Source organism: Bufo bufo, chromosome 10, assembly GCF_905171765.1.
Source record: "Bufo bufo chromosome 10, aBufBuf1.1, whole genome shotgun sequence".
NCBI lineage: Eukaryota > Metazoa > Chordata > Amphibia > Anura > Bufonidae > Bufo > Bufo bufo.
This window is the reverse complement of record NC_053398.1, coordinates 83,567,612-83,594,890: the sequence shown is the minus strand read 5'-3', so window position 1 is coordinate 83,594,890 and position 27,279 is coordinate 83,567,612. Positions and strand designations below refer to the sequence as shown.

The 27,279-nt window shown below is 42.0% G+C and overlaps 1 protein-coding gene across 2 annotated transcripts in view; it reads left to right on the top strand.

Annotated features, from left to right (window-relative positions):
• The first annotated feature begins 6,206 nt into the window (after positions 1-6,206).
• Positions 6,207-27,279, top strand: part of LOC120980842 (capping protein, Arp2/3 and myosin-I linker protein 3-like) — a 1,329,972-nt gene continuing 1,308,899 nt past the window's right edge. The window contains exon 1 of one of the 2 annotated variants that reach the window (XM_040410169.1): positions 6,207-6,276. In XM_040410169.1, the coding sequence (XP_040266103.1) occupies positions 6,249-6,276 (28 nt within the window). In that variant the 5' untranslated portion in view covers positions 6,207-6,248. The remainder of the gene's footprint in view (positions 6,277-27,279) is intronic. The other variant, XM_040410170.1, reaches the window with a different exon arrangement.

Genomic DNA, 27,279 nt, shown 5'->3' with positions numbered 1-27,279 from the left:
CCTTCACCAGGGAAGGAGTGGGTTGTCTCTGCCCTGTCATTACCATTAGGGCATCCGAGGGCCACCAGGGTTTTCTAGGTTCCTGTGTATGGGCATCTCTACCATAGAGAGGTGCCCATACGGATAGGAGTTAGGGCCAGGAGCAGGGTTTTATAGGTGGTGACCCTTTTCCTTCCCTAGCGGTGAGGCCTAGTGTCTTTTCCCTTCCTTATTGTTGTCTTTTGTTGTTCTCCCCTACTACATCCGTGACAGATTTCTGCTAGATGACATTTTGGGTATAGTATAACCTTACCTATATTTTATAGAATAATTAAGATGATATATATCTATATATATTCAATTAACCATACTTTGTGTATAGTATCTGTTTTGGGAAAAAGATTGGGGTGTACCTGCAGCATCATCCTAAAACTTGATCCAATTCCGGGAGATTTATATGTACTGTTGGAAACACGGTATCATCTCCAAAGAACTGAATTCAGTTCTAGGCTGTTATGGTTAATTACGTATATATATTTGTATCAGTATAAGAGGAAATCTGAAATAGACCAGATTTGGATTTAATTAGACATTTGTCGGCTGAAAGAAATCAGGTATCAAATTGAAAAAAAATATATATATAATTTAAGGGTATTGTCATAATAAGGCATAGTAGTTGACATATATATACTCTAGTACTCTAGATTATTTTGACTTTCTTAATATTTTGCATATCATTGATTGAATTTCAATTGTCACTAATTTTCCTATATATATTAATTTGCACTGTATTATTGTTATTTAATAAATATATATTTTGGTTTACCACTGCCTTCTTTTTGTCGTCTAACTTAGCACAGATCATGAGCTCGTTTCAGCTTGGTATTTATGATAATAGATTAGAATCTCCTTCATTACAGATTCAAATTTATTTACATAAATAATATAGACTGTTAATCGAAGACAGCATAAATATTCCGACGATGATGATGAGACACAGTTGCCAATAAGTCAACGGCTATTACTGTCTCAAGAGGTTGATGAAGAGGATGAGACACAGTTGTCAAGGTTGAGGTTGTGGTTAGGTCATCAATTCAGGAGGATGAGCAAGAGCAGAGTGAGGAAGAGGGAGGTGGTGGATGATGAAGTCACTGACCCAACCTGGGAAGGTGGAAAGTCAAGCAAGGACAACAGTACAGAGGGGGAGGGATTTGCAGCATCGCAACAGGCTGGAAGAGGCAGTGGGGTGGCAAAAGGGAGAAGGCAGGCCACACCACACAGGCCTGCAACTATTCCAGGGAGCACCCCCTTAAGGAAATCTCTCTTGCCAAGGGGTAGGTGTTCCACAGTATGGTGCTTTTTTGAAGAAAGTTTGGATGACAAAAAAATTATAATTTGCAACCTGTGCCATATGAAAATCAGCCAGGGCGTGAACACTAGCAACCTCCCCACCACCAGCATGATCCGCCACATGGCATCCAAGCACTGTAATAAGTGGGACGAACGCCTGGGTCCACAATCTGTGTCTGCGGGTCACACCACTGCCTCCTCTTCCCCTATGGTACGTGCTGGCCAATCGCCTGTCGAAGGCGGAGGCGAGGATGCCTCCCGCCCTGCACCTGGACCTTCGCAAGCATCATCAGCGACCACATCCACTTCCCTGTCCCAGTGCAGCGTCCAAATATCATTATCCCAGGCAGTTGAACGCAAGCGCAAATACCCAGCCGCCCACAGGCCATAGCACTAAATGCGCACCTTTCAAAATTACTGGCCCTGGAAATGTTGCTATTTAGGCTTGTGGACACTGAGGCCTTCCGCAGCCTGATGTCGGCGGCCATCCCGCGGTACTCTGTCCCCAGCCGCCACTATTTTTCAAGGTGTGCCGTGCCCGCCCTACACCAACATGTGTCCCGAAATGTCACACGTGCCCTGACCAATGCAATTACTGGGAAGGTCCACTTAACCACGGACACATGGACAAGTGCATTTGCCCAGGGACGCTACATTTCCCTGACGGCACACTGGGTGAACATTGTGGAGGCCGGGGGCGAGTCGTACCCTGGGATGGCACAGGTGCTACAGACGCCGAGGATTGCGGGCCCTAATTCCATCAGGGTTTCCGCCAGCACCTATGTTAGTGGCTCCAACGCCCACTTCTCCTCCTCTGCCTCCTCCTCATAGAAACATAGAAACATATATTGGGCAGACTTGATGGGCCAAATGGTTCTTATCTGCTGACACATTCTATGTTTCTATGTTTTATAACGTAATTTGCCGCAAATATATTCGGATCAAACCAAATTTTTTCAGAAGATTCGGCAAACCAGCTAATCAAATTTTTGAAAAATTCACTCATCTCTAATAACAATGTCTGGATTATCAAAAACTGGGCAAGAAAGAGAATCTAAACAAGAGACCTATTGTATGGCAATATGGCTAAATATGGCAGATCAAGGGTTCAGTGTTATTTGAGTAGATATCCTAGTATTAATCAAATCAAAAACCTGTGACCAGTAGTTTTAAACTACTGGGTACAACCATAATATGAAAGAAGGAGACCTAAGCATACAAGCAACTTGGACGATTATTCAACGATACTTGCAAAATTGCAACTGTTTTCTGTAATCTAAAGACAGAGGTGCAATTAAATGTACCTCTGCTTAGACAAACACACTGCACACTGCTATTGACAATTTACTTTGGAAATAATACAGTGTTTTTGTACTATAAAACACATGGTGCAATGCAATAAATGGCCTGTCTACCATCCATATAATAACATAGTAACAGTAACATAGTTTATAAGACTGAAAATAAGAGACCTGTCCATCCAGTTCAGCCTATGTCCATCCAGTTCAGCATAATGATGCAGTGTTGGGGATGGAATTTATATTAATTATGTGTATGTTGTATATCACTAGTTCAAAAAATTACATTGTTGTACTATAAAACACTTTGCTTTACAGTGTCCACCTACCACCAATATAACAATGCAGTGTTGGTGGTGAAATTTCTTTGAACTATAGAATTTGTATTTAATACCACTGGTTCAACAATAAAATTTTTGTACTATAAAACACATGGTATAATGCAATAGTGAGTCCACCTACCATCAATATAACAATGTATGTTGGGGTTGAAATGTCTTTGAACTCTGTGTTTAATATAAGGGTGTATTCACATCACCGTTTAACTTTCCGTTCTTCTGTTCCGTCAGAAGAAAAGAGAGAGAAAAAAAGAAGATCCTGTAAAAAAACGGATCCTGTTGCATCAGTTATGCATAGAATTGCATAGGATAATTTTTTTTACAGGATCCAGTAAAAAAAACTGTTCCAGTTGCATCAAATGTCATCAGTTTGAGCCATTTCCGTCTGAGATACGTTTTTTTCGTCTGCATGCAGGACTTTTTTTCCTGTCTAAAAAGCGGACCCGCAAAACATGGACACCTGCAATGTGCGATCCACACATAACAGACATTATAATAGAAAATGCCTTTCCGGGTCCGCAATTGCGGACAAGAATAGGACATGTTCTATTTTTTTTAGGAATGGAATTGGGGATCCCGAAAAAACGGATCCCGAAAAAACAGATGCGGATCCCGAAAATGCGGATTCGCCTCCATTCCAGCCCCATTGAAAGTGAATGGGTCCGCAAATTGCGGAACGAATGCGTACCCAAATTATGGACGTGTGAATGGACCCTCTCTCTTCTCTCTTCCTGCAAATAATACTCCTTTGTCATTAACACTACATTAGGTTTCAGCCTCATATCCCTGGACGTTAAAAGCTTATAAACCCACATACCGCATGTTGCTGGGGTGGAAGCTGTCACAAAAATTTTGGGCAATGCAGGTAAGGGGGATCTCTATTGCCAGTTTGTTCATGACACCTTGAACTTTGTTCTTACTAACAACATATTCAAATTTGGTGAACAATGGTTCAAACAAATATACGGCGATAGGCACATCGATGTCGTGTACTTTTGCTAATTTGTATCTAGCCCCATTTGAGGATAAGTATATCTTCTCCATAGAAAATCCGTATTTGTGCTACATACAGCTTTTCCTTTGCTATGTGGATGATGTCTTTCTTGTATGGTCGAGTACAGAGTCTCAGTGTGAGGAATTTGTCTCCTTCCTCAATACCACCAATAATATGAATATGAGATTTACTTTAAATTATGGTGGTACATATTTGGATTTCTTTGATGTTCTCGTCATGGTGAGGGATGGAATTATTAACACTGAGAGCTATCGAAAACCCACTGCCACAAATTCTTTATTACATCATGATAGCTTTCATCCATCTAGCTTTAAAAAGTCTGTTCCCTATGGCCAATTTACTAGACTTCGAAGAATCAATAACACCAAAGAGGGATATACAAAGCAAGCCCAAGAGTTAAAAGACAGTTTGTCTAGAAGAGGATATCCAGAAAAAAGCATAGAAATGGCTATGAACAAAGTGGGTCAGTTTACACAGGATAATCTATTAAAAAACAGTGGAAAAAAATAGACGTAATGGAAAAAATGAGGGCAGGTTTATGTTTGCTTTTAAATTCAGCCCCGCAGTGGAGCTGATCAGACATGTAATTCAGAGCAATTGGAACATATTAAGGAATGAGGAGAGTTTGGGAGAATATGTAACAAACAAACCACTTATAGCCTTTAGGAAGTGCCATACGATAAAAGATAGACTGGTGAGGAGTTGCCTCAGTGTGAAGAGAGCAAGCAACTGGTTAACAGACAAAAAACCTTGAGAAAATTACAGATGTGGCAACTGCTCATACTGCAGATATAACTGTTAGACGAAATTTTTGATGTTTGGGGACATCCAGCATAAAGTATCCCAATTTATTACGTGCAGAAGCAACTATGTAGTATACTTAGTGTTATGTCGCTGTGGGGCCTTTTATATAGGTAAAACAATAAGACTCCTATATGAAAGGTTCAGAGAACACATAAATTCTATAAGAACAGGGAAGGGATGTCCCCGGCTAATTAATCATGTACGTGAGACCCATGGAGGCGATCCGAATTGCCTTACGTTCGCAGGCATTGAGCTTGTTCCAGGCATGTTACATGGTGGAGATAGACACTGTGTACTATTACAAAAGGAACCAGATGGATAATCTGGATGTCTGCCATGGGTCTCCTTGGTCTGAGAGAAATGACCTCTGTGGTTTTTTTTGGTATGAAATTATGTTTTTTTATATCAAATGGTTTATCAAGCATTAATCAATTGTTGGTTTATAGTGTATGTTGTTTTTAACTCACCTAGTAAGCGTCTGAGGTCACCATGACAACCACAGGTAGTGACGCTATAGGGAAGCGCAGACTTGCACGGTGAGGTCAGTGGCCCGAGGAAGCTCGATAGCACGAAACGGTCTTTGCCGCTTGGCGTTCTGTGTTAAAATAAGTCCGCCCCAGTCCTATTGTCTGTACCTGTCTTTATATAAAGAATAAAGGAATCAACTACAGCAGTGGTGAGTGCCGCCCATCTTTCTTTACTCATCTTTTATGGATTTGATGCACTGTTATTAAGGACTGCGCACCATGTACGCTGCTATTTGACAAGGCACATAGGTAGCCATTACCTGTGAGAGAGGCATTGAGCAGTACCGCCCCGTTTCATGTTTTCTTGGGATTGCAGTTACTTTGAAACAGAATTTTGCACTAGAATTGTGGTGCAATTCTGACATAAAAGTTACACCGTAGACCACAACTATTTTCAACTAAGCCTCACCCTGTTTTTGAGCAAGTCTGACAAATTTGTAGAAACAGTAGTTTACATTCCCTACAAAGTTTCATACATATATTTTTATTTTTACAATAATAAATGTTTTATAGAAGACTAGCAGTTAGTGGGAAGTCAATTAGTGGACTGCTTAATATGGACTATACTGCAGATAATGGGATGAAAGCTAGAAGCAAATTCAAAAGGAATGTAAAATATAAAAGAAGAACTTCTGCTGCCAGCTGGATCCATTTCTGGCTTTAGCTTAAAAAGCTGCAAGGAAAGCTGTGGTGGTGATTTTTCCAAAACCAACCATAGTAAAGTTAAATTATTAGATGCTCTTTGTATAACACATGAAGTTTAGTACATGACTATCAATTAGTACAAGTAAAGGTTATTTCCTTACTGTGATGCAGTTAGAGATGAGCTAAAAGGGTGGAGTTAGACTGAAACATATTGCCTTCCTGAATTCAGCTACATAAGTTCTCTTTACAGCGAATGATTCAATAGGTGTGGTAACATCTTTTGGAAAGCAGCATGCAGGCCATCAGCTATGAGTTGCAAGGTGTGTATGTGTTTCTCATGTTACATGTACTGTATGTTGCAGGTTAAAGGGTTTCTGTCACCCCACAAAACTCATTTTTTTTTTTTTTGGATAGTTAGATTCCTCATAGCGCGATATAGGAGAATATAATAGTCTTACTTACTTTCATGCGGCCGATTCTTTATAAAACGAAGTTTTATAATATGTAAATGAGGGCTCTACCAGCAAGTAGGGCGTCTACTTGCTGGTAGCCGCGGCAGCAATCCGCCCCCTCGCCGTGTTGATTGACAGGGCCAGCAGTGATCTCCTCCTCCGGCCGGCACTGTCAGTAATTCAAAAATCGCGCGCCTCTGGTCATTCGGCGCAGGCGCTCTGAGATGAGGAGGCTCGTCTCCTCAGTGCGCCTGCGCCGATGACATCACCGAAAGAGAAGACGTCATCGGCGCAGGCGCACTGAGGGAGTGCTGAGGAGACGAGCCTCCTCATCTCAGAGCGCCTGCGCCGAATGACCAGAGGCGCGCGATTTTTGAATTACTGACAGGGCCGGCCGGAGGAGGAGATCCCGGCTGGCCCTGTCAATCAACACGGCGAGGGGGCGGATTGCTGCTGCGGCTACCAGCAAGTAGACGCCCTACTTGCTGGTAGAGCCCTCATTTACATATTATAAAACTTCGTTTTATAAAGAATCGGCCGCATGAAAGTAAGTAAGACTATTATATTCTCCTATATCGCCCTATAAGGAATCTAACTATCCAAAAAAAAAAAAAAGAGTTTTGTGGGGTGACAGAAACCCTTTAAATGTAAAATTAAATATCTGAATTTTTGTATAGAGGATCTTTGCTTTAAAAAACAGAGAACAAAATCCATATCTCATTTTCTTATATTTATAAATTACCTTTTACCCTAAAGATCTTACATTACTACACTAGTAGTATTTAACTCTTCCGGAAGCATGTGTTAGTATGAGCAAAATATACAGCAAAATATATGTAGAGTGTTTAGGTAGCAACTGGTTTGTTTGAATGGGGCAGAAATAAGGCAGACGGAAGCATGAACATTTTTTCTTGAATCTTGCTGTACAATAAATATAATCATGTTCTCAAAACATAGTATTATTGACATTTTATTAAGAAAATATAAAAAATATATCATATACCAAACATGTGACATAATGGTATATTCACAATAAATAAAAACACAGGTATGGTAGGTACACCGAACATAAGTTAATGGTCATAAACCAAGTAAGGACTTGGTGAACCTCAAAAATCCAAGCACACCACTGTTTAAATTATAAATAGTATTCTCATTGGTAGTGGTCAGCATTGCAGTTAGTGTCAAAGCATCTGCTTTACTCCAAAGGAAAAATCTTCTCACCAACAATGCGGGCACTGACCCCTTGCTAGTCTCCTCATAGCATCCTTGTCTGTGTGCCTGTGAACTTGTATGGATCACCAAAAGTTGATGTAGATAGTAGAGATGAGCAAATCTAAATTGACAAATTAGAATTCGATCCAGATTTCAGGAACATTTCGATTAGCACCAAAGCCAAATTTTCTCGCGCTTCCTGGTAGCGAATTGCATTTTTTCCTAAAATGACTGCTGCACGTGTTAGGACATGGAGCAAAGAACTCTGGGAATGAGGAATTACCCACAATGCCATGCATGCAGCCAATCAGCAGCCAGCCAGCCCTGTGATGTCACAGCCCTATAAATAGCCTCAGCCATCTTGGATTCAGCCATTTTCCAGTGTACTTAGTGCAGGGAGAGACATCAGCAGGTGCTAGGGACAGTGCTACGAAACACTTTATTGTGCTGAAAAATCGATTTAGAAGTTCAGGGAAAGATTATTCAAGGTGTAGGGAAAGGATAGGGAGGCATCATCCACACTATAAAAGGACAACAGGGTGCAATAGGAAAGTGTACAGCCTGGGTAATAGGAGCGATTCTATTACACCTTGCTGTACTATTTGGGGATCCAAATTGCAGTTATACTGCTACTTTTAGGTTGTTTGCACTATATGATACATCAGTAATTCCACCAAACGTTGCTTGTTATTGGGGTGCAAGTTCTGTGTGATGCAGCCATTTACGGGGTGTATTAATAGGAAAGATACATACGTCCTATTAGCCGGTCTGTGGTCAATTTTGGGGGGTTTATTAATAGTAAAAAGAATACGTCTTAATTGCCTATCTGCAGTGAAGTTACATTGTACTAGTTATTTATGGGGTGTTTTAATAGGAAATATACATCCGTCCTAGTAGTTGTTCTGCTGTGAATTTTGCATTGTTTTACTTTTTTGGGGGCGGGGGGGTGTATTAATAGGAAAGATATGTACGTCCTATTAGCCGTCCTATTAGCCGTCCTATTAGCCGTTCTGCATTAAAGTTACATTGTTTTACTTTTTTTGGGGGGTGTATTAATAGTAAAAATAATACGTCTTAATTGCCGTTCTGTGGGGAAGTTACATTGTACTACAGTTATTTACGGCGTGTATTAATAGGAAATATACCTCCTGCTGCCACATCACCACTCTGTGGTCTCCTCATGCTGTTGCCACCTCACCACTATGTCACTGGGCCACTCTGTGGTCTCCTCATGCTGTTGCCACCTCACCACTCTGTCACTGGGCACTCTGTGGACTTATCATGATGGTCCCACCCTGACTGGGCCACTATTTTGCCTTTTTGGCCTGGTACACAGGGGTACAGGTGAATCCCCCGGTGGGCCCTTAGTTTCCTCCCCCTGCACAAGTGGCACATAACACAGTAGACGTACTGCACTACATACATATAGTCAATGTACAGCATCTCAACCAGCTTATGTTCCTATGCAAAACTTGATAGATTATTACAGAAACTCCCCAGTTTATTATTATAGACCCAATCAGAGCTGAGATGACTTCTAGGTATAGGGGAGAGCTAGCTAGTGTCCTTTTTTCCCCAGGACCTACCTCCTCAAACTTGCTGCAGGGACCCCCATATTCAATCATCTAGTAGCATCTTGCTGCTTTGTGAGCAGGTAATATATGACTGTATCTGTACGGTGGGCCCCCAAAATATATTTTATTGGTGGGCCCTAGGCACCCCAGTCCGACACTGGTAGCAGCTGTAAGGACTGTATCCCTATTTTGCATCAGAATTGGCTTATGATTTGGTAGCCAAAAGCAGGAGTGGATACAAAACACAGAAGACATGCAAATATTCCGGTTACGTGTCATCTCTGTTTTAGATCCACTCCTGTTTTTTTTTTTGGGCTTTAGCAATACTGATGGATTACTGACTAAATACTGACCAAGTGCAGGTGGATGCTCAACAGACAGGATCCGTTTTTGTGGGGTTATTGTTCTGATGGATCAGAGGAAGGGCAAAATAATCAGTGACGTCAACACAAACTTACTGCTGACACCCTCTCCACTTTGTCAGGGGGGGGCTCTACTTGTATAAGCGTTTAATAGAACAGGTTCTGTAGAAATCTATGTGGAATCAGCTGACGACGGTGTAAGAAGAGTGCGCTCTTTCACGCTATAGTAGGATCTTGGGCCTCTGCCGCGCAGTTCTTTATATCTGGCGCTAACATTGACTTGTAAGGCTGAGTTCATACTTGAGTTATTTGGTCAGTTTTGGCCCCATAACTGCCAAAATAAGTGAAGTGTGCAGTGATTCTTAGAGCGATGCCTATCATCTGCCTGTCATACTGACTCACAGTATTGTTTCACTACCACAGCAGATTCCCTATGCGTGTTTCTGCAAGGCACTATGTTCTACACCACTATACAAGCTCTCTGCAGCCAGGAAATAGCTGTTTTACAGATACATTGATAAAACTGCTATAGAATATTTTTAACTTTATTTTTATCTTCATTTTTATTATCATGTCTTTGCCTTTTTTTCATTTTGTTTTTCTATTATCTGGTTCATATTTTGCCATAAGGTCAAATAGTCCAGACCATATAAAAATTCCCTTTGAGGAACCCCTTAAGATGCCTTGCGAGGAAAAACTAGGTGGGTACTTACGAGCTCCATCCTAAGATGATTTCTACTATTTTATTATTACTACATGTTTTATACAAGATGTTCATCTTGGGAGTACACGCATGCTGTTTCACCATAAATGATTCTGTACAAGGTCTTGTTTCTTTGTGTCTCCATATTCCTGTGACTGATGATTGTGATTAGGGATGAGTGAATCGAGTTCGGATGAAACATCTGAAGTCGATTTGCATAAAACTTTGTTCTAATACTGTGCGGTGATTGTGATTGTATTTTAATAAATAGTGCCTTAAGTAGTAGTTTGTAAATATGTGCAATCTTGACTCTCCATTCTAAATTCACTGTTAAATAATTTACAAAAGTAGAAGTGTCTATCTAAAAAAGGGATTTCTCCTTTACACTAGAAAGTGCCGATCGCAACTGAAAATATTTAAGTCACGACATATTATCCAAAATCTCCCTTTGTGCTAACTGTGAAAAAAATATTATCTCTCTATTCTTCACTACCTGTGTAACATATAGAATAATTTTTTTTTGCCAAAACTGATCTCCGGCAATTCCATCTAAAGCCTGTAGATGTGAATTATACCAGAGAGGGGTGCATTGGAGCGAGCCATGATCTAATAGTGTCCCAAGAGTTGGATAACAACTTTCTAGCCTCTTTGTACTCCTGTTCCACCTTATTCAGTTGCCCAGATTCTAGTAAGGTAAATATATTGTTATACGGGAATCTCCTCACCAGAGTCGTACACAATGCACTTTTCTCCCATTCACGATATAACCATAACTGCGCAGCTATAAAATAGCCCCTGAAGTAGGGAAGATTCAAATCCCCCTACTCCAGCGGCTTAAATAAATAATCCAATTTAAGCTTTACCCGCTTTCTTCCCCACAACAAGTCATTAATCATTCTCTCCATAAGTTTAAAAAATGTATCCTCTATCCATATAGGTGAATTCCTAAGGAGTTGGGGTAGGATTTGGGGTAGATCACTATCTTAACCAGGGACACTCTGTCAGCTCTAGATAAAGGAAGTCGCAGCCAAACCCCAATTTTTAACCTCAATTTGGTCAACAATGGTTTCAGGTTAAGCTGTAAAAAATTTCAATCTTGGGGGATATAATCATACACAGATATTGAAAGAAATCAGAGACATTCAACTTACTCAGAGTCCCTCACTAGAGGGTACAAAGGTATCCACTTGCATAAGAGTATTTTTTGACCAATTAATATCTAGGCCTGAGACCTTGCCAAAGGAGTTAACTATTCGGATGTGTCTTGGAAGAGTTGTATTAGTATGATCTATAAAGAATAGAACATCATCTGCATATAAAGAAATACGATCCTCTATCCCTAAAGTTCCAAACCCTTTAATTTTAGTATCCTGCCTAACCGCCAAGGCTAAGAGCTCAGTATAGATATCAAATAACAATGGGGATAATGGGCAGCCTTGGCGAGTGCCCCTATTCAAAGTAAAGCTAGATGTCAAACTCCCATTAATGTTCAGGCTAGCTAAAGGAGATCTATATAGCAGTTTAATGATATCTATAAATTTATATCCAAATCCCATCCTGCCCAAAAGGGAATCTCCATTCCACCCTGTCGAAGGCCTTGGAGGCATCCAAAGACAGGATGGAACCAGAGACCCCCTGGGGGACTAAATATTCATAAATAGGCGATGTAGGTTGTGATGAGTGCCCTGATTTGGAATAAACCCATTCTGGTCAGGGTGTATAATTGAAGGAATAACCTTAGAGAGCCTTGTAGCCAGAATCCTTGAAAGAAGCTTCACATCCGTATTCAATAACGATATAGGTCTATATGACCCCAAATCTAGGGGGTTCTTACATTTTTTCGGAATTAATATTATTACAGCTTCTGTTATTGACTCCGGTAGACTCCCATCCTCCAATGACTCATCAAATACCTTCAACAGCCTAGGAAGAATAACTTCCCTATATTTACGGTAGAATTCATATGGAAACCCATCTGATCCAGTGGAGGAGTCACCAGAGCATGCTTTAATTGCCGCTTCCAGTTGCTGTATAGAAAAATCCACCTCAAGCGAATCCCTTTGGATGTCAGTAATGGCAGGGAAAGAGATGGCCATTAGAAAAGGAGTGTGTAGCTGATATCACTGCTTCTTTTAAAGTCTTCTCATTGATACCATATCCTTTCCTTAGATTACCAATATTACTGGCAAAAATCCCCCTCTTGATTGCCTTAAATGCATCCCAGACTACCTGAGTTTTAGCTGGGTTGTAATTAGTGTCCCAAAAACACACAAATCTCCTGTTCTCCATTACCGACAACCAGTGGAGGTTTAGTCTAAATGGGGGTTTCGCCATATCTTCATTGTGGGCCATACAGAGCTCGAGAGACAGAGGTACATGGTCTGAAAGAGACCTTGCCTCATATTTCATCCATTTTACATAACTCATATATATTTTTCATTTATTAAGGCCATATGTATCCTAGACATAGATTTTCCGGATTTACTTATACAGGAGTAAGCTCTTCTCCCATGTCCTTACCATCCCCAAATGTCCCCAAAACTAAATTCCTGACAAAAATGTGCCAAGGGAGACCCTTGAACAAATGAATGGTCACCCCAAGGAGATACTGTCTGTAGTAGGATTGATGACGCAGTTAAAATCCCCAATAACTAATGAGGGGCATTCAGGCCATTGTTCCATAAAAGTTAACAAGCAGTTAAGCACATTTAAGGAAAAATAAGGTGGAATATAAATGTGCTGCCTTTGCAATGTATATTACATGCTTGGCACTCAGCAGTGTCTGTTTCTTTAAGACCCTCCATTTTCTTGAAGCCTAGGGGCGGGTCTTCTCTGTACCACTAGAGCTTGCTGGGACATATCCTGTTCAGTTCAGCTCTAGTTACTGTAGTTACCAGATCCACAGGACATCTTAAAGCTATTACAGATTGCAAACCTGATGAACACCAAAGCCTGTGAGTAAAGGGGTTTTTCTAGTCAGCTTGTGTAGAGGGATGTTAGACATTGCAGATAGATAATGTGTGTTTCAGTGTAGTAAGCAAGCACATGTTAGTTAGGCCCTATCTTTTGTATTAGCTATGTATAATGTATGTTGCTTGAATAGCCATGCTTATATCTTTCTTTTTATGTTTGTTTCACAGTTTTACCTCACATATCATCTCATATTATATGAACACTATTGTACGCATTCCTGTTCATTATATGCTCAGTAAAGATTGCATAAGTTCAGTAAACCAGCGCATCTTTCATTGGGATTCGGTTTATACTTGATGTTAAGCTGTGTACCTAAAGCAACACGCAGTCGAGACATTATAATAAACAAAAGCTAGAATACATAGTTTCCCATTAGGTTTACAATACAAAAAATCTAATCTCCCCTGCTTATAAACAGAGGATGCCTCGCAGACAAAGTCAATCGCCCTATGAATAAAAACTGTCACTCCTCTAGAGTAACTAGCAAAGTTAGAATGATACATCTGCGCAGCCCATCCCCTGCCGAACCACAGGGAGGTCTCCTCAGTAAAATGAGTTTCAACCAAACAATCGCTGGCAAATGTCTCAGCACGAGATCAAAAACCGCTTGTCTCTTTAATTTATCTCCCAGTTCCCGAACATTTCAGGTTAAGATTCTAACTGCTGTAGAGATTTTCAATGATCCTATCCCCATCTCCCCATCCTATGAGACGCATCGCAACCCTCCCCAAAGAACAGATTTACCCCCCTAAACCACTTAATCCGCCACATTCTGCAACAGATCTCTGAACTAAAACCATCCCTCCTACTCTCATTACCACATAACCCCACAACTGCTACCAATCAAGAAAAGGAAAATGAAGCAAGTCAGATATTATTCCGGTCAAGCCAATTCATGGCGAGATCCGGAGTATCAAAGAAATAAGTTCCATCATTAAAAATGATCTGAAGTTTCACTGGGTAAATAAATGAGTACTTAAAGAGGACCTTTCACCGATTCTTACCCTATGAATTAAGTATACATACATGTGGAGCGGCGCCCGGGGATCTCTCTGCACTTACTATTATCCCCGGGCGCCGCTCCGTTCTCCTGCTATGTCCTCCGGTATCTCCGTTCCTTAAGTTATGGTAGGCGGAGTCTGCCCTAACGCTGGCCAATCGCATTACAGAGCTCACAGCCTGGGAGAAAATAACCTCCCAGGCTGTGAGCTCTGCGCTGCGATTGGCCAGCGCTAGGGCAGACTCCGCCTATCATAACTTAGGGACTGGTATCTCCGCCTACTATAACTTAGTGAGCGGAGATACCGGAGGGCATAGCAGGAGAACGGAGCGGCGCCCGGGGATAATAGTAAGTGCAGTGAGATCCCCGGGCGCCGCTCTACATATCTGTATAGTTAGTTCATAGGGTAAGAATCGGTGAAAGGTCCTCTTTAATATCCTTTTCCTGTAAACGTTTTTTAACCGCAGTAAAAGTACATCTCTTTTCTTGAATCTCCATGGAAAAGTCAGGAAAAAAAGCCAATTTATTCCCGTTGTATAGAATAGGAGAACACTCCCTTGCCCTTCTCAATAACATATCTCTGTCTCGTGAGACTAATATCTTCACCAGGACTGTCCGTGGCTGCCTTCCAGAAATTGGTTTACCTCTGGGGACCCGGTGTGCCATTTCCACTACAAACAAGGGAGAGAAATGTTATTTTCCAAACTTCTCCAGGATCAACATTTGGATCATTTGAGCAGGATTTTTTTTCTTCAACACCCTGAGGTAACCCCAGGATTCTCACATTACATCTCCTTGACCTGTCCTCCAAGTCTACAACTTTTTTTCTAAGCATGTTAAGATCCGTCTTTAGGGTAGAGATTTCAGTTTTTGATGTTTTAAGTTCACAGACTTTTCTACAGCATTAACCCTGTCCCGAATCTTCGATACATCATCCCTTATCAGGGCTACATCAGACTGGATTTACCCAAGCTGGGTTGACACTTATGTCATTTTTTTTAACTGCCAGCAATATTTCTTTTATAGGGGAAGATTCAACATTGGATGATCCCCATCCCCTCAATCTCCATCCCCTCAACTTGGGGGAATTCATTCAATGTTTCATCCACTGTAGTTGCAGAAATATTATTTATTTTAAAGTTAGTATCCTGTAGCCTTTTGTCCTACTAACCTTAGGAGAATTCAAAAACTGGTCAATTTTTGCAGATTCCAAAGGTCTCTGGGCTGTCTTTACCCCAGAAAAGTCCGCTGAACACCTATTTTGCTTGGGGCCCATTTTAGATTTTTTTCCCCTTCTCCTCTTTTCTTTTTTTATTTATTTATTTATTTAATTTTTTTTTATTTCTTCCTTTCTTCTCCCACCCTTCTTGCTTTTTCCCCTTTTTCCCTTCTTTTCCTTTCTCTTTTTTTTCTTTTCTTTTCTTTTCTTTTTATTTCTTCCTTTCTTCTCCCTCTTTTCTTGATGTTTTTTTTCTTCTCTCCTGCCCCCCCCCCTTTCTTCACTTTCACTTTTTCCTTCTTTCCTAGTTCAGCTGCTTGTATATTAATTGGTTATAAAAAAAATTGCCTTCAGCACAGAAAGACCACAAAGAACAAATCCAAAAAGGAAAAGTCTTACCTATCTCCTTGTAGACAGTCAGCGAGATGCAGTAGCTCAGGGAGAACAGAGGAGAGAGGAGAAGCCGATAGAGGAATCCACGTGGGAGATAAGCAGGATTAGAGGAGCCTCAACCAGAGCACAGGCAGTAATATAATGTATAAGGTCCGGGAGCTATAATTGAGCAGAGGGTGAGAGGTCAAAGGAAGCCTTGGGAGGAATAAAGTACGAAGGAATTCTACATAGTCCAGGTTCAATTTGGGTCCAGTGAGTCAGGTCGGGAGGAAACTTCTTACCGGGAGGACAGCAAGGAGTAGGGAAATCTCCTAGGCTCACCGACCAAGCAGGTGGCCTCTGTAGCGGCAGTCAGCTCAGGCAGCCACTAAAATGCATCGGCAGCTATATCTGGGGTTTGGGAGCAGCACCTAACACCGGGCAGCACGAGGGATGAGAGACGCGGTGGGGCATGGCAGGAAGAGAGGAGGAGGATGTGACCCACCTTGCCCACGTCATCGCGTCCACGAGTCATGCCTGACACCTTATCTTCCTTTAGTAGATGGCAACATTTTTTTTATATTTTTTGCTACTTTTTTATATTCAGATATTAAATGGCAAGACTAACTTTTGGCCTCTGCTTCATTCACTTGATCTATAATTTTTTTAAAATATTTTTTTAACTTTTAACATGCTGTTATACTGCAATAATTTAACACTGCAGCCTATGGGAAATTCATAAGGCCTGAGGCTGCCATAGCTCACTCAAACTTGGTGCAGGAGAGCCGTGCTCCTAGGAAAAGACCGATCAGATGCCATGGTCACAATCAACCCTGGCATCTGAGAGGTTAAATGTCCATGATTGGTGTTATCACCTGTCATGGACAATGCCTTCAGGTGCAGTGATGGCCAGTTCGCATTGTTCGCCCGCGAACATATGCGGGCTGCCATCTTTTTTCACAAGTCCGCGAAGGCACACGGAAAGCCAATACCTGTGCTGTGAGCTGGTCTGAAAACAAATGCGGTCACCGGGAGCAGGCAGTTCCGAGAACAGCCCGATGAAGGCCCCCGGTGGCTGTTCTCGGAACTGCCTGCTCCCGCTGACCGCACTTGTTTTCAGACCGGCTCGCACACAGGCACAGGTAAGGGCTTATTTGTGCCTCGCCGGACTTGTAAAAAAAGATGGCAGCCCGCATATGTTCGCGGGCGAACAATGCGAACTGGCCATCACTGTTCAGGTGTCTGCTATGTATAACAGCAGACACCTGGCGGCTATGGCACCCACTGAGCTCCTGAGGGGGTGCTATCTTTAAAGATCTGACTTGCACTGTACATGTAGGGCTCAAGTCATTAAGGGGTTAAGATAGGTATTTTTAACACAGGGTTTTCTTAACATACATTTGAAGGAAATGATTAACATATTTATATAAATTAGATTAAATTGACCCTATGCCCAATAGAACAGGCCTACCCAGCAGGTTAATAGCATCTTTGTCTATTTTTGGAAAACAGTAAAACATGGGAATTCTGTGTGGTGTATTTCTGTTATGAGCATTCATTTTTATTATATTTCCAAGAAATAAAAAGAACAGTACAAATAATAACAGGTAAATATGGTGACATATTTACAGTGAACTCATCTGCAACAATCAGAACTTTAGGAAGAATTAGAAAAATAGTTCTGTTCATCTTACCAAGAAGTGTAATATTACAATATTATGAGAATCCAGTCATGCATTCCAATTGTTGTAGAACTGAGGCAATTTATGTACAACTGTGGCAATATGTTTCTCAAACAAGACATTTTTATTAATTGCACTTATATTTTCACATAAAAGAGAAGCACTAGAAATGTTCCAGTATTTTGCAATTTTCATCCAAGTAGCTATCAGCAGGGGTGCACCACTGATGAGGCAAAGTGAGGAGATGGCCTGAGGCAGCGCTCTGCTAGGACTGCAAGCCCTGAATGCAGTTATGTCACATAACGATATTCAGAGCAGTGCCGAGATGGAGGCTAAATTGTGCTGTTTATTGTACATAGCAGCCTTCACATATTTTTTGCTACAATTTACGGCAGAAACCATAACATAAGCTGCTATTCACAATATTTCCTGGACATTGCTGTATTCAGTAGTGATGAGCGGCAGGTGCAATATTCGAATTCGCAATATCGCGCAAATATTTTGTAGCATATTCGTCATATATTTGCAAATTCGCGAATTTGAGATTATATTCTTGATTACGAAAATAGGCAATGTAATATTCGCTTAATGCGCGCAAAATACAGGCGTGGGTCACTTATGCTACATTTTTCAAGCTGGTATAAGTTTCCTGAGACTGGAGAAAATGGTTGACACGGCAGAACATTAGAGTAGGTTTATATGCAGATAGAGTGCTCCAATATATTTGCACAATTTTTTCGCAATACGTGCAACTTGTGACATCACAGCACTATGTCTGTAGCATGTATGTATGTATGGACAGCAGAACCTATCACACTGCCTAACACCCTGCACTGGAACCTATCAGCTACACTATAGATCGATCTAACCTACACTGACTATCTCCCCCTAACTATCTGAATTATATATATACAGTCAGGTCCATAAATATTGGGACATCGACACAATTCTAAAAATGTTGGCTCTATACACCACCACAATGGATTTGAAATGAAACAAACAAGATGTGCTTTAACTACCTATCGATAGCACACCTATACCAGTCCTTAAAAGGACTTTTGTGGCCCTATTAGCTAGTGTTTGGTGTCTGGTGTAACAGTCTGTCCCTGCCCCACACAGCAACCTCTCCCTACACTGGCAAAAGACAAATAAATATAAAAATGAATGAATATAAAATGGCGGCCAGATCGGGTTTATTTATAAGGTAGGGGGTATGTCCATGTGCTGAAACATCTCAATTGGCCGTCCTGTACCACCTGATGGATGTGTCATAGGTCAAAGTTCTTCACAATGTAGACATCGCCATATGTTCGCCCATTCGGCGAACCGCGAACGAGCAAAGTTTGCCGCGAAATGACCGCCAGGCGAACCGCAGGGCCAGCTCTACAGGTGATCATCCCTCCCTTCTTCTAGCTTGTGGGCCAATGAAAAGGCTTTGTCACAGCTTGCCTACCCCCTTACTATATAAGAACCTCCCCAGCAGCTATTTTCTAAAGTTTATTGCAGTTATGAAAGATACAGCAGTGTCATTGCTGTGCTCTGTGCTTTGTTGTATTACATTAGACAATTAACTTACAGTCAGGTACATAAATATTGCGACATCGACACAATTCTAAAAATGTTGGCTCTATACACCACCACAATGGATTTGAAATGAAACAAACAAGATGTGCTTTAACTGCAAGACTGTCAGCTTTAATTTGAGGGTATTTACATCCAAATCAAGTGAACGGTGTTGTAATTCCTACACCGTTCACCTGATTTGGATGTAAATACCCTCAAATTAAAGCTGACAGTCTTGCAGTTAAAGCACATCTTGTTTGTTTCATTTCAAATCCATTGTGGTGGTGTATAGAGCCAAAATTTTTAGAATTGTGTCGATGTCCCAATATCGTTACCGCAGCTACACAGAGTGACAAACGCTATTGGAACAAATAATTTCTACTGGTGTGATATACCAGTTGCCCCCCCAAAAAAGTGATTGAGGCAGGGGTGTTATATACCAATAATATACTTTCTATATAGTGCATTAGGGTAGCGCAGCATTTGTTTGCGGTTTTGCTGCGTTTCCAGCAGCTACACAGAGTGACAAACGCTATTAGAACTAATAATGTCTACTGGTGTGATATGCCAGTCACGCCTCCAACAAAGTGATTGAGGCAGGGGTGTTATATACCTTCTTCCACAAATACTGCTCTTCTATAGAGACTTTTGTCACAGGGTAATTTTAAAAATGACAGGCAGAGGAAGAGGCAGGGGTGGTAGGGGGCGGGCAGGTGCACCAGGCCGGAGCCTAAGTGAGAAGTTGCAGAAGGTGCGTGCGATTACGTCAAAGGACGCACCAGACTTGGTTGAGTGGCTCACTCAGCCTTCCGCTTCTGCACCCTCCTCATCCTCTCTATCTGAACCCTCTTCAGTCTCTGCTGTTTGCACCCTCAAAGACACCACCACCACCACCATATATCCTCCGTTCAAGTCAGAGGAATTATTTTCCCATCCATTCCAAGACCATAACGATGCACAGCTATTCTTGGCATCGGATCAGGAAGAGGAGGTATCAACGGTTGCCACCCAGCAGTCTCACGACAGTACCCAGATCAGCCCCGCAGGAGGGTGGTCCCCGCTGTTGCTGCCTACTCTGAGATCTCTAATGTCAGTGGTGGTGAAGGTGACGATGATGACGTGTCGATGGACGTCACTTGGATGCCCACAAGAGAGGAAGAGGAGGGGAGTTCAGAGGGAGAGACAGAGCAGCAGATAGGGAGAGGAAGGAGGAGTAGCAGGTAGAACTTACAGTGCACAGGAGGCAAAAAGCAGACTGCTAATCTATCTGGAACAAGCCATCCACCATGCACGTCACATCTGACGCTCCCAGGACGCCGGCACATGGCTCCGCAGTGTGGGCTTTTTTTAACGTGTCCGCTGCTGACAATAGTGTTGCCATCTGCAGCCTGTGCTGTCAACGCATAAGTCGCGGTAAGCCCAACACTCACCTAGGGACGACCGCCTTAAGAAGGCACCTGGCCTCCCATCACCGAGCCCAGTGGGAGCAACACCATCATAACCCACAAAGCCACACTCCTGGCGCTCCATGTTCTGCCTCTTCTTCTCCTCTCTCCTCCAATTTGTCCTCCACTCCACCTTCCACCGTGCCGTTGTCACGTTCATCTGGCAAACGGCAGGCTTTCGTGGCCCAAATGTTCGAGCTTAAAAAGATGATGACGCCGGATAACCCTGTTGCCCAACGGCTGACGAATAGCTTGTCGGAACTGCTAGCCCGCCAACTACTGCCATATAAACTGGTGGACTCGGAGGCCTTTAGAAAATTTGTGGCCATTGGCACACCGCAATTGAAGGTCCCCGGAAGGAAATATTTCTCCCAGAAGGGCATCCCGGAGTTATATGGTAACGTTCAGCGGCAAGTGAATGTATCTCTTGCAGACAGTGTCGGTGCCAAGATACATCTGACCATAGACATGTGGTCTAGCAAACACGGGCAGGGAAGGTACATAACTTTTACTGTCCACTGGGTGAACCTTCTGACGGCCGTCAAGCATGCAACCCATGGCACCCGTGTGGATTTGGTGTTACCGCTACGGATTGCATGCAGGCCTGCTTCTTCTTCTCCTCCTCCTACTCCATCCTCCGTCTCCTCCTCGGCTGACTCATCCTTTTCCACTGCTACTGCCTCTTCCGCTGTGCCCCCCCAAGCTCCCCAGAACCTATTCGATGTGCCAGTTGAGACGTTGCCATGCTGTGTTGGGGCTGTTGTGCCTGGAAGCCCAGAGCCACACCGGTCCTGGACTCCTTTCAGCTTTGCGGTCACAGGCCGATCAGTAGCTAACCCCGCTCAATTTGACAGTTGGTAAAGTGGTGTGCGACAACGATGTCAATCTTCTGAGCACGCAAAAACAGGGCAAAATGACACACGTGCCATGCATGGCACACGTCCTGAACTTAGTCATGCAGCGATTCGTTGCCAAATACCCCAGGGTCCAGGATGTCTTGCGGCAGGCCAGTAAAATCTCTGCCCATTTTAAAAGATCTTACATGGCCATGGCTTGCCTTGCGACACCACCTGCCCATCAGACGTCCGATTTGTGACAGCCCGACGTGCTGGAACTCCACCTTCTATATGCTTGATAGGCTGCTCCACCAGAAACATGCAGTTAACGACTACCTGTATAAACTCTGCAGCAGGACAGGTTCTGGGGAGCTTGGTGCCTTTTCACCACCCCAGTGGCTGCTCATGCACGACTCATGCAGACTTCTGCAGCCATTTGATGAGATCACCAAACTGGTCAGTCGCAGCCAGGGTGCCATCAGTGACATCGTACCTTACGCCTTCTTTCTGGAGCGTGCATTGTGTCGTGTCCTTGATCAAGCCGTCGAGGAGCAGGTAGATGAGAAAGTCATAATGCTGGATGAATTCCCAGGGGGGCTACACCATCTGAGACAAGTCAACAGGAGTCTGAAGAGGAGTCAGAGGAGGATGGTGCTGGGGTCGAGGAGGAGCAGGAGGAGAAAGAAGAGCATACTTTTAACTTTTCTGGGATACCTGGTGTTGTCCGTGGCTGTGGGTGGGGAGGAGACTGAGGATGACATTATCCTAGACAATGAGCAGGAGCCAGGCCACTCCACTGCTTCCAGTTTAGTGAAAATGGGGGCCTTCATGCTCCAGTGTTTGAAGAGGGATAAAAAGCATAAAGGGCAAGGACCAGTACTGGGTGGCAATGTACTTAAACCCCCCGGTACAAAAACAAAATGGCAGACATGTTACCAGCATCACAGAGTGCTGTCAGAATGCAGCACTTCCAGGCCTTGCCTCGAGAAATTCTGCATTCTGCTTTTGCGGGCACTAGCAGAGGAATTCCCACTCACAGAGAAACAGTTGTGGGTACCAATACAACAGCGCTTGCAAGAAGAGGGAAGTTTGAAGATGTGTTGGTCACTTCAGATATGAGATCATTCTTGCAGCCAACCCATTGACAGCCGCCCTCTGGATCCAGCATCAGGGAACGCCTAGACCGACAGGTGTCTGACATTGGGTTAACGGCCGATGTGGACACTCTAAGAAGCGAGTAACCCCTGGACTACTGGGTGTGTAGGCTTGACCTGTGGCCAGAGCTGGCACAATTTGCCATGGAACTCTTGGCTTGCCCCTCGTCCAGTGTCCTGTCCAAAAGGACGTTCAGCGCAGCAGGGGGGATCATGACCGATAAGCACACTCGCCTAGCTCACGACAGTGTGGACTACCTCACATTTCTAAAAATGAATGGAACATGGATCTCGGAAGAATTCAACACATGTGATGAGTCGACCACGTTTAATTGAACTTTCCCATGACAGCCCACTTTCCCATGACAGCCCCCAATATCCGCCACCACCCAGAACAAATAATGGTCCCTGTTTTAGGTAAATACAGCGGCATAAAAGGCCTTTTCTGTCCGGTGAATGCTTAATGTTTTGGGCCTCTGAGGAATTCAACACCTGTGACAACTACTTGTTTCAACTATTATCATTATTATTTTTTTTCAAGAGGGGGGATTTCTTTAGCCATGTTTTTAATCCAATTTAATATTTTTTGTTCTTTTAAACATATGTATTCGACCTGTATTTGTACTGGCCTTCAGTAAAATTGATATCCATTGACCGTCTAATAGACGTCCAGCCACATACTTGTTCTTTTCTGTACGCTGAATGCATAATTTTTGGGGCCTGTAGTCCACTGGCCTGCTGTAAAATTTATATCCAATGACTGTATTCTACCTCCAGCCAGTCACATACTTATTTGTTCTCTTTTGTCCGCTGAATGCATAATTTTTGGGGCCTGTAGTCCACTGGCCTGCTGCAAAATTGATATCCAATGACCGTGTAATCTACCTCCAGCCAGCCACATACTTGTTCTTTTCTGTCCGCTAAATGCATAATTTTTGGGGCCTGTAGTCCACTGGCCTGCTGTAAAATTGATATCCAATGACCGTGTAATCTACCTCCAGCCAGCCACATACTTACTTGTTCTTTTCTGTACGCTGAATGCATAATTTTTGGTACCTGTAGTCCACTGGCCTGCTGTAAAATTTATATCCAATGACTGTGTATTCTACCTCCAGCCAGTCACATACTTATTTGTTCTCTTTTGTCCGCTGAATGCATAATTTTTGGGGCCTGTAGTCCACTGGCCTGCTGCAAAATTGATATCCAATGACCATGTAATCTACCTCCAGCCAGCCACATACTTGTTCTTTTCTGTCCGCTAAATGCATAATTTTTGGGGCCTGTAGTCCACTGGCCTGCTGTAAAATTGATATCCAATGACCGTGTAATCTACCTCCAGCCAGCCACATACTTGTTCTTTTATGTCCACTAAATGCATAATTTTTGGGGCCTGTAGTCCACTGGCCTGCTGTAAAATTGATATCTAATGAGCGTGTAATCTACCTCCAGCCAGCCACATACCTACTTGTTCTTTTCTGTCCGCTGAATGCATAATTTTTGGGACCTGTAGTTCACTGGCCTGCTGTAAAATTTATATCCAATGACAGTGTATTCGGCCTCCAGCCAGTCACATACTTATTTGTTCTATTCTGTCCGCTGAATGCATATTTTTTGGGGCCTGTAGTCCACTGGCCTGCTGTAAAATTGATATCCAATGACCGTGTAATCTACCTCCAGCCAGCCACATACTTACTTGTTCTTTTCTGTCCGCTAAATGCATAATTTTTGGGGCCTGTAGTCCACTGGCCTGCTGTAAAATTGATATCCAATGACCGTGTAATCTACCTCCAGCCAGCCACATACTTACTTGTTCTTTTCTGTCCGCTGAATGCATAATTTTTGGGGCCTGTAGTCCACTGGCCTGCTGTAAAATTGATATCCAATGACCGTGTAATCTACCTCCAGCCACATACTTACTTGTTCTTTTCTGTCCACTGAATGCATAATTTTTGGGGCCTGTAGTCCACTTGCCTGCTGTAAAATTTATATCCAATGACCGTGTAATCTACCTCCAGCCACATACTTGTTCTTTTCTGTACGGTGAATGAATAATTGTTGGTGCCTCGGAGGAATTCAACACCAGTGACGACCACGTGTTATCGAATTTCAACTATTATCATTAGTTTTTTTTTCAAGAGGGGGGATTTTGTTAGCCATGTTTTTAATCCAATTTTATATTTTTATAGTTCTTTTAAGCATATGTATTTGACCTGTATTTGTATTGGCCTGCAGTAAAATTGATATCCATTGACCGTGTAATATACCTCTGGCCACAAAATCACTTGATCTTTTATGTCCGGTAAATGCCTAATGTTTGGGGCCTGTAGTCCAGTGGCCTACAGTAAAAATTTTATCCATTGACAGCATAATTTACCTCGAGCCACATAATCAGAATTTCTTTTATGCCAGGTGAATGCCTAATTTTTAAGGCCCGTACTCCCATGGCCTAATATAAAAGTTTTCTAGGCTCCAACAGGGCACATTTCAGAGAATTTCCCTTTAAGACACATAAAAATGTCCCCTGATTAGGATACAATTTTTGTCATCGATCCCCTTCTAGTATGTCACTGTCCATGTTGTGGGACTATTTGTGCACTTCTACTAAGTATTTGGTGGCTGCAAATATGAGCTGACGGTTTTTCAGGTTCGCCTGCCATTAAAGTGTATGGGGCCCGCCCCGAACATGCGGTTCACGAACATTTGATCGCATTCGCAAACCGTCCCGGTTTGTCCATCACTAAATCACCTGATGTGTACTGTGTAAAAAAAAAAAAAATGTTAAAATTTTTTTAAAAAGAAAACTAATATTCGTCATTACGAATATATAGCACTATATTATAAATATATGGCAATTCTCAAATTCTCGAAGTGCCAATATTCACGATAAAAATTAGTAATACGAATATTCGCGCTCAACACTAGTATTTAGAAGTGCTGAGAAAGCTTTTGATCATATGTGCAGGTCACATGAGTAAAGTCCTTCAGCACCTAAAAAACTCAAAGAAGTTGAGCATGGAGAAGCAGCAGCAGCTTGCAAGTGTACAAATGTGTGTGTATGTGTGTGTCTCTGTGAATGTGTGTCTATATCTGATCTTATCTATATATATATGAACTTTTGTATCTTCCTGATCTTATCTATATATACTGTATATATTTATATATAATACACATAAAAATTTACAGGTGAAACTCGAAAAATTAGAATATCGTGCAAAGTTAATTTATTTCAGTAATCCAACTTAAAAGGTGAAACTAACATATGAGATAGACTCATTACATGCAAAGCGAGATATTTCAAGCCTTTATTTGTTATAATTTGGATGATTATGGCTTACAGCTTATGAAACCCCAAAGTCACAATTTTGAGGTACCCTTTTCTCAGGGGATATGGATTAATTAGCTGATTAGTGTGACACTTTGAGCCTAGAATATTGAACCTTTTCACAAAATTCTAATTTTAAGCTGCATTAATGCAATTCCTTTTAATTTGCATTACTGAAATAAATGGACTTTTGCACGATATTCTAATTTTTCAAGTTTCACCTGTATCTTAGCATTGCACAGTACCATTTCTCTTATCCTGAATAATGGGTGTAATTCTTTTATTCTGTATAAACGGATACTGCACAGTATGTCTTTTGTAACATATACTGGGTGTAATTCTCAGTATCTGCTCTTATTCTGTAAGTATGGACACTGCACAGTAACACTTTTCCTGTCATGTATACTGGGTGTAATTCTCATTATCTGTGCTTATTATGTATGTATGGACACTGCACAATGCCACTTGTCCTGTATATTGGATGTAATTCTCAGTATCTGCTCTTATTCTGTATATATGGACACTGCACAGTATAATTGGTGTAATTCTCAGCATCTGCTCTTATTCTGTATATATGGACACTGCACAATACCACTTCTCTTGTCCTGTATACTGGGTGTAATTCTCAGTATCTGCTCTTATTGTCTATATATGGACACTGCACAGTGCCACTTCTTTTGTCCTGCATACGGGGTGTGATTCTCAGTATCTTCTCTTATTCTGTATGTATGGACACTGCACAGTACCACTTCTCCTGTCCTGTATAATGGGTGTAATTGTCAGTATCTACTCATATTCTGTATATATGGACACTGTACAGTACCACTTCTCTTGTCCTGTATACTGGGTATACTTTTCAGTATCTACTCATATTCTATATATATATATGGACCCTGCACAGTACCATTTCTCTCGTCCTGTATAATGGAGTAACTATCAGTATTTGCTCTTATTCTGTATATATGGAAACTGCACAGTACAACTTCTCTCATCCTGTATACTGAGTGTAATTCTTAGTATCTACTCTTATTCTGTATATATACACACAACTGTTTACAGTTATAAATTTACAGTCCACAATCAGTGGTGTCTGACCTGCCCTTGATTTACTTTTTCAGTTTCCGCTTTGAATGTGCCAACACATGATGTGCACAGTGCAAACCAGATGTTCTACTTTTTCTGCAAACAGGGCTCTTAGGAAGGAGTCTGAAGTAAATTGAATCACCAGGTGTTTTTTGCATTGTGTTGTCAGTTTCTTTTCTACTGAGCAAGCCTCTTTAATTTTGGAATCTTTGTAATTTAGGCATTATGTTGAGGGTGTGATATGGGGGTTGTGGTCTTTAACCCCTTCAGTACAGAGCCACTTTTCAGATTAAATCTCAGGCCGATTTTTGCAAATATGACATGTGTCATTGTATTTCATGACAGTGGTAAATTTGAGTCAATATATT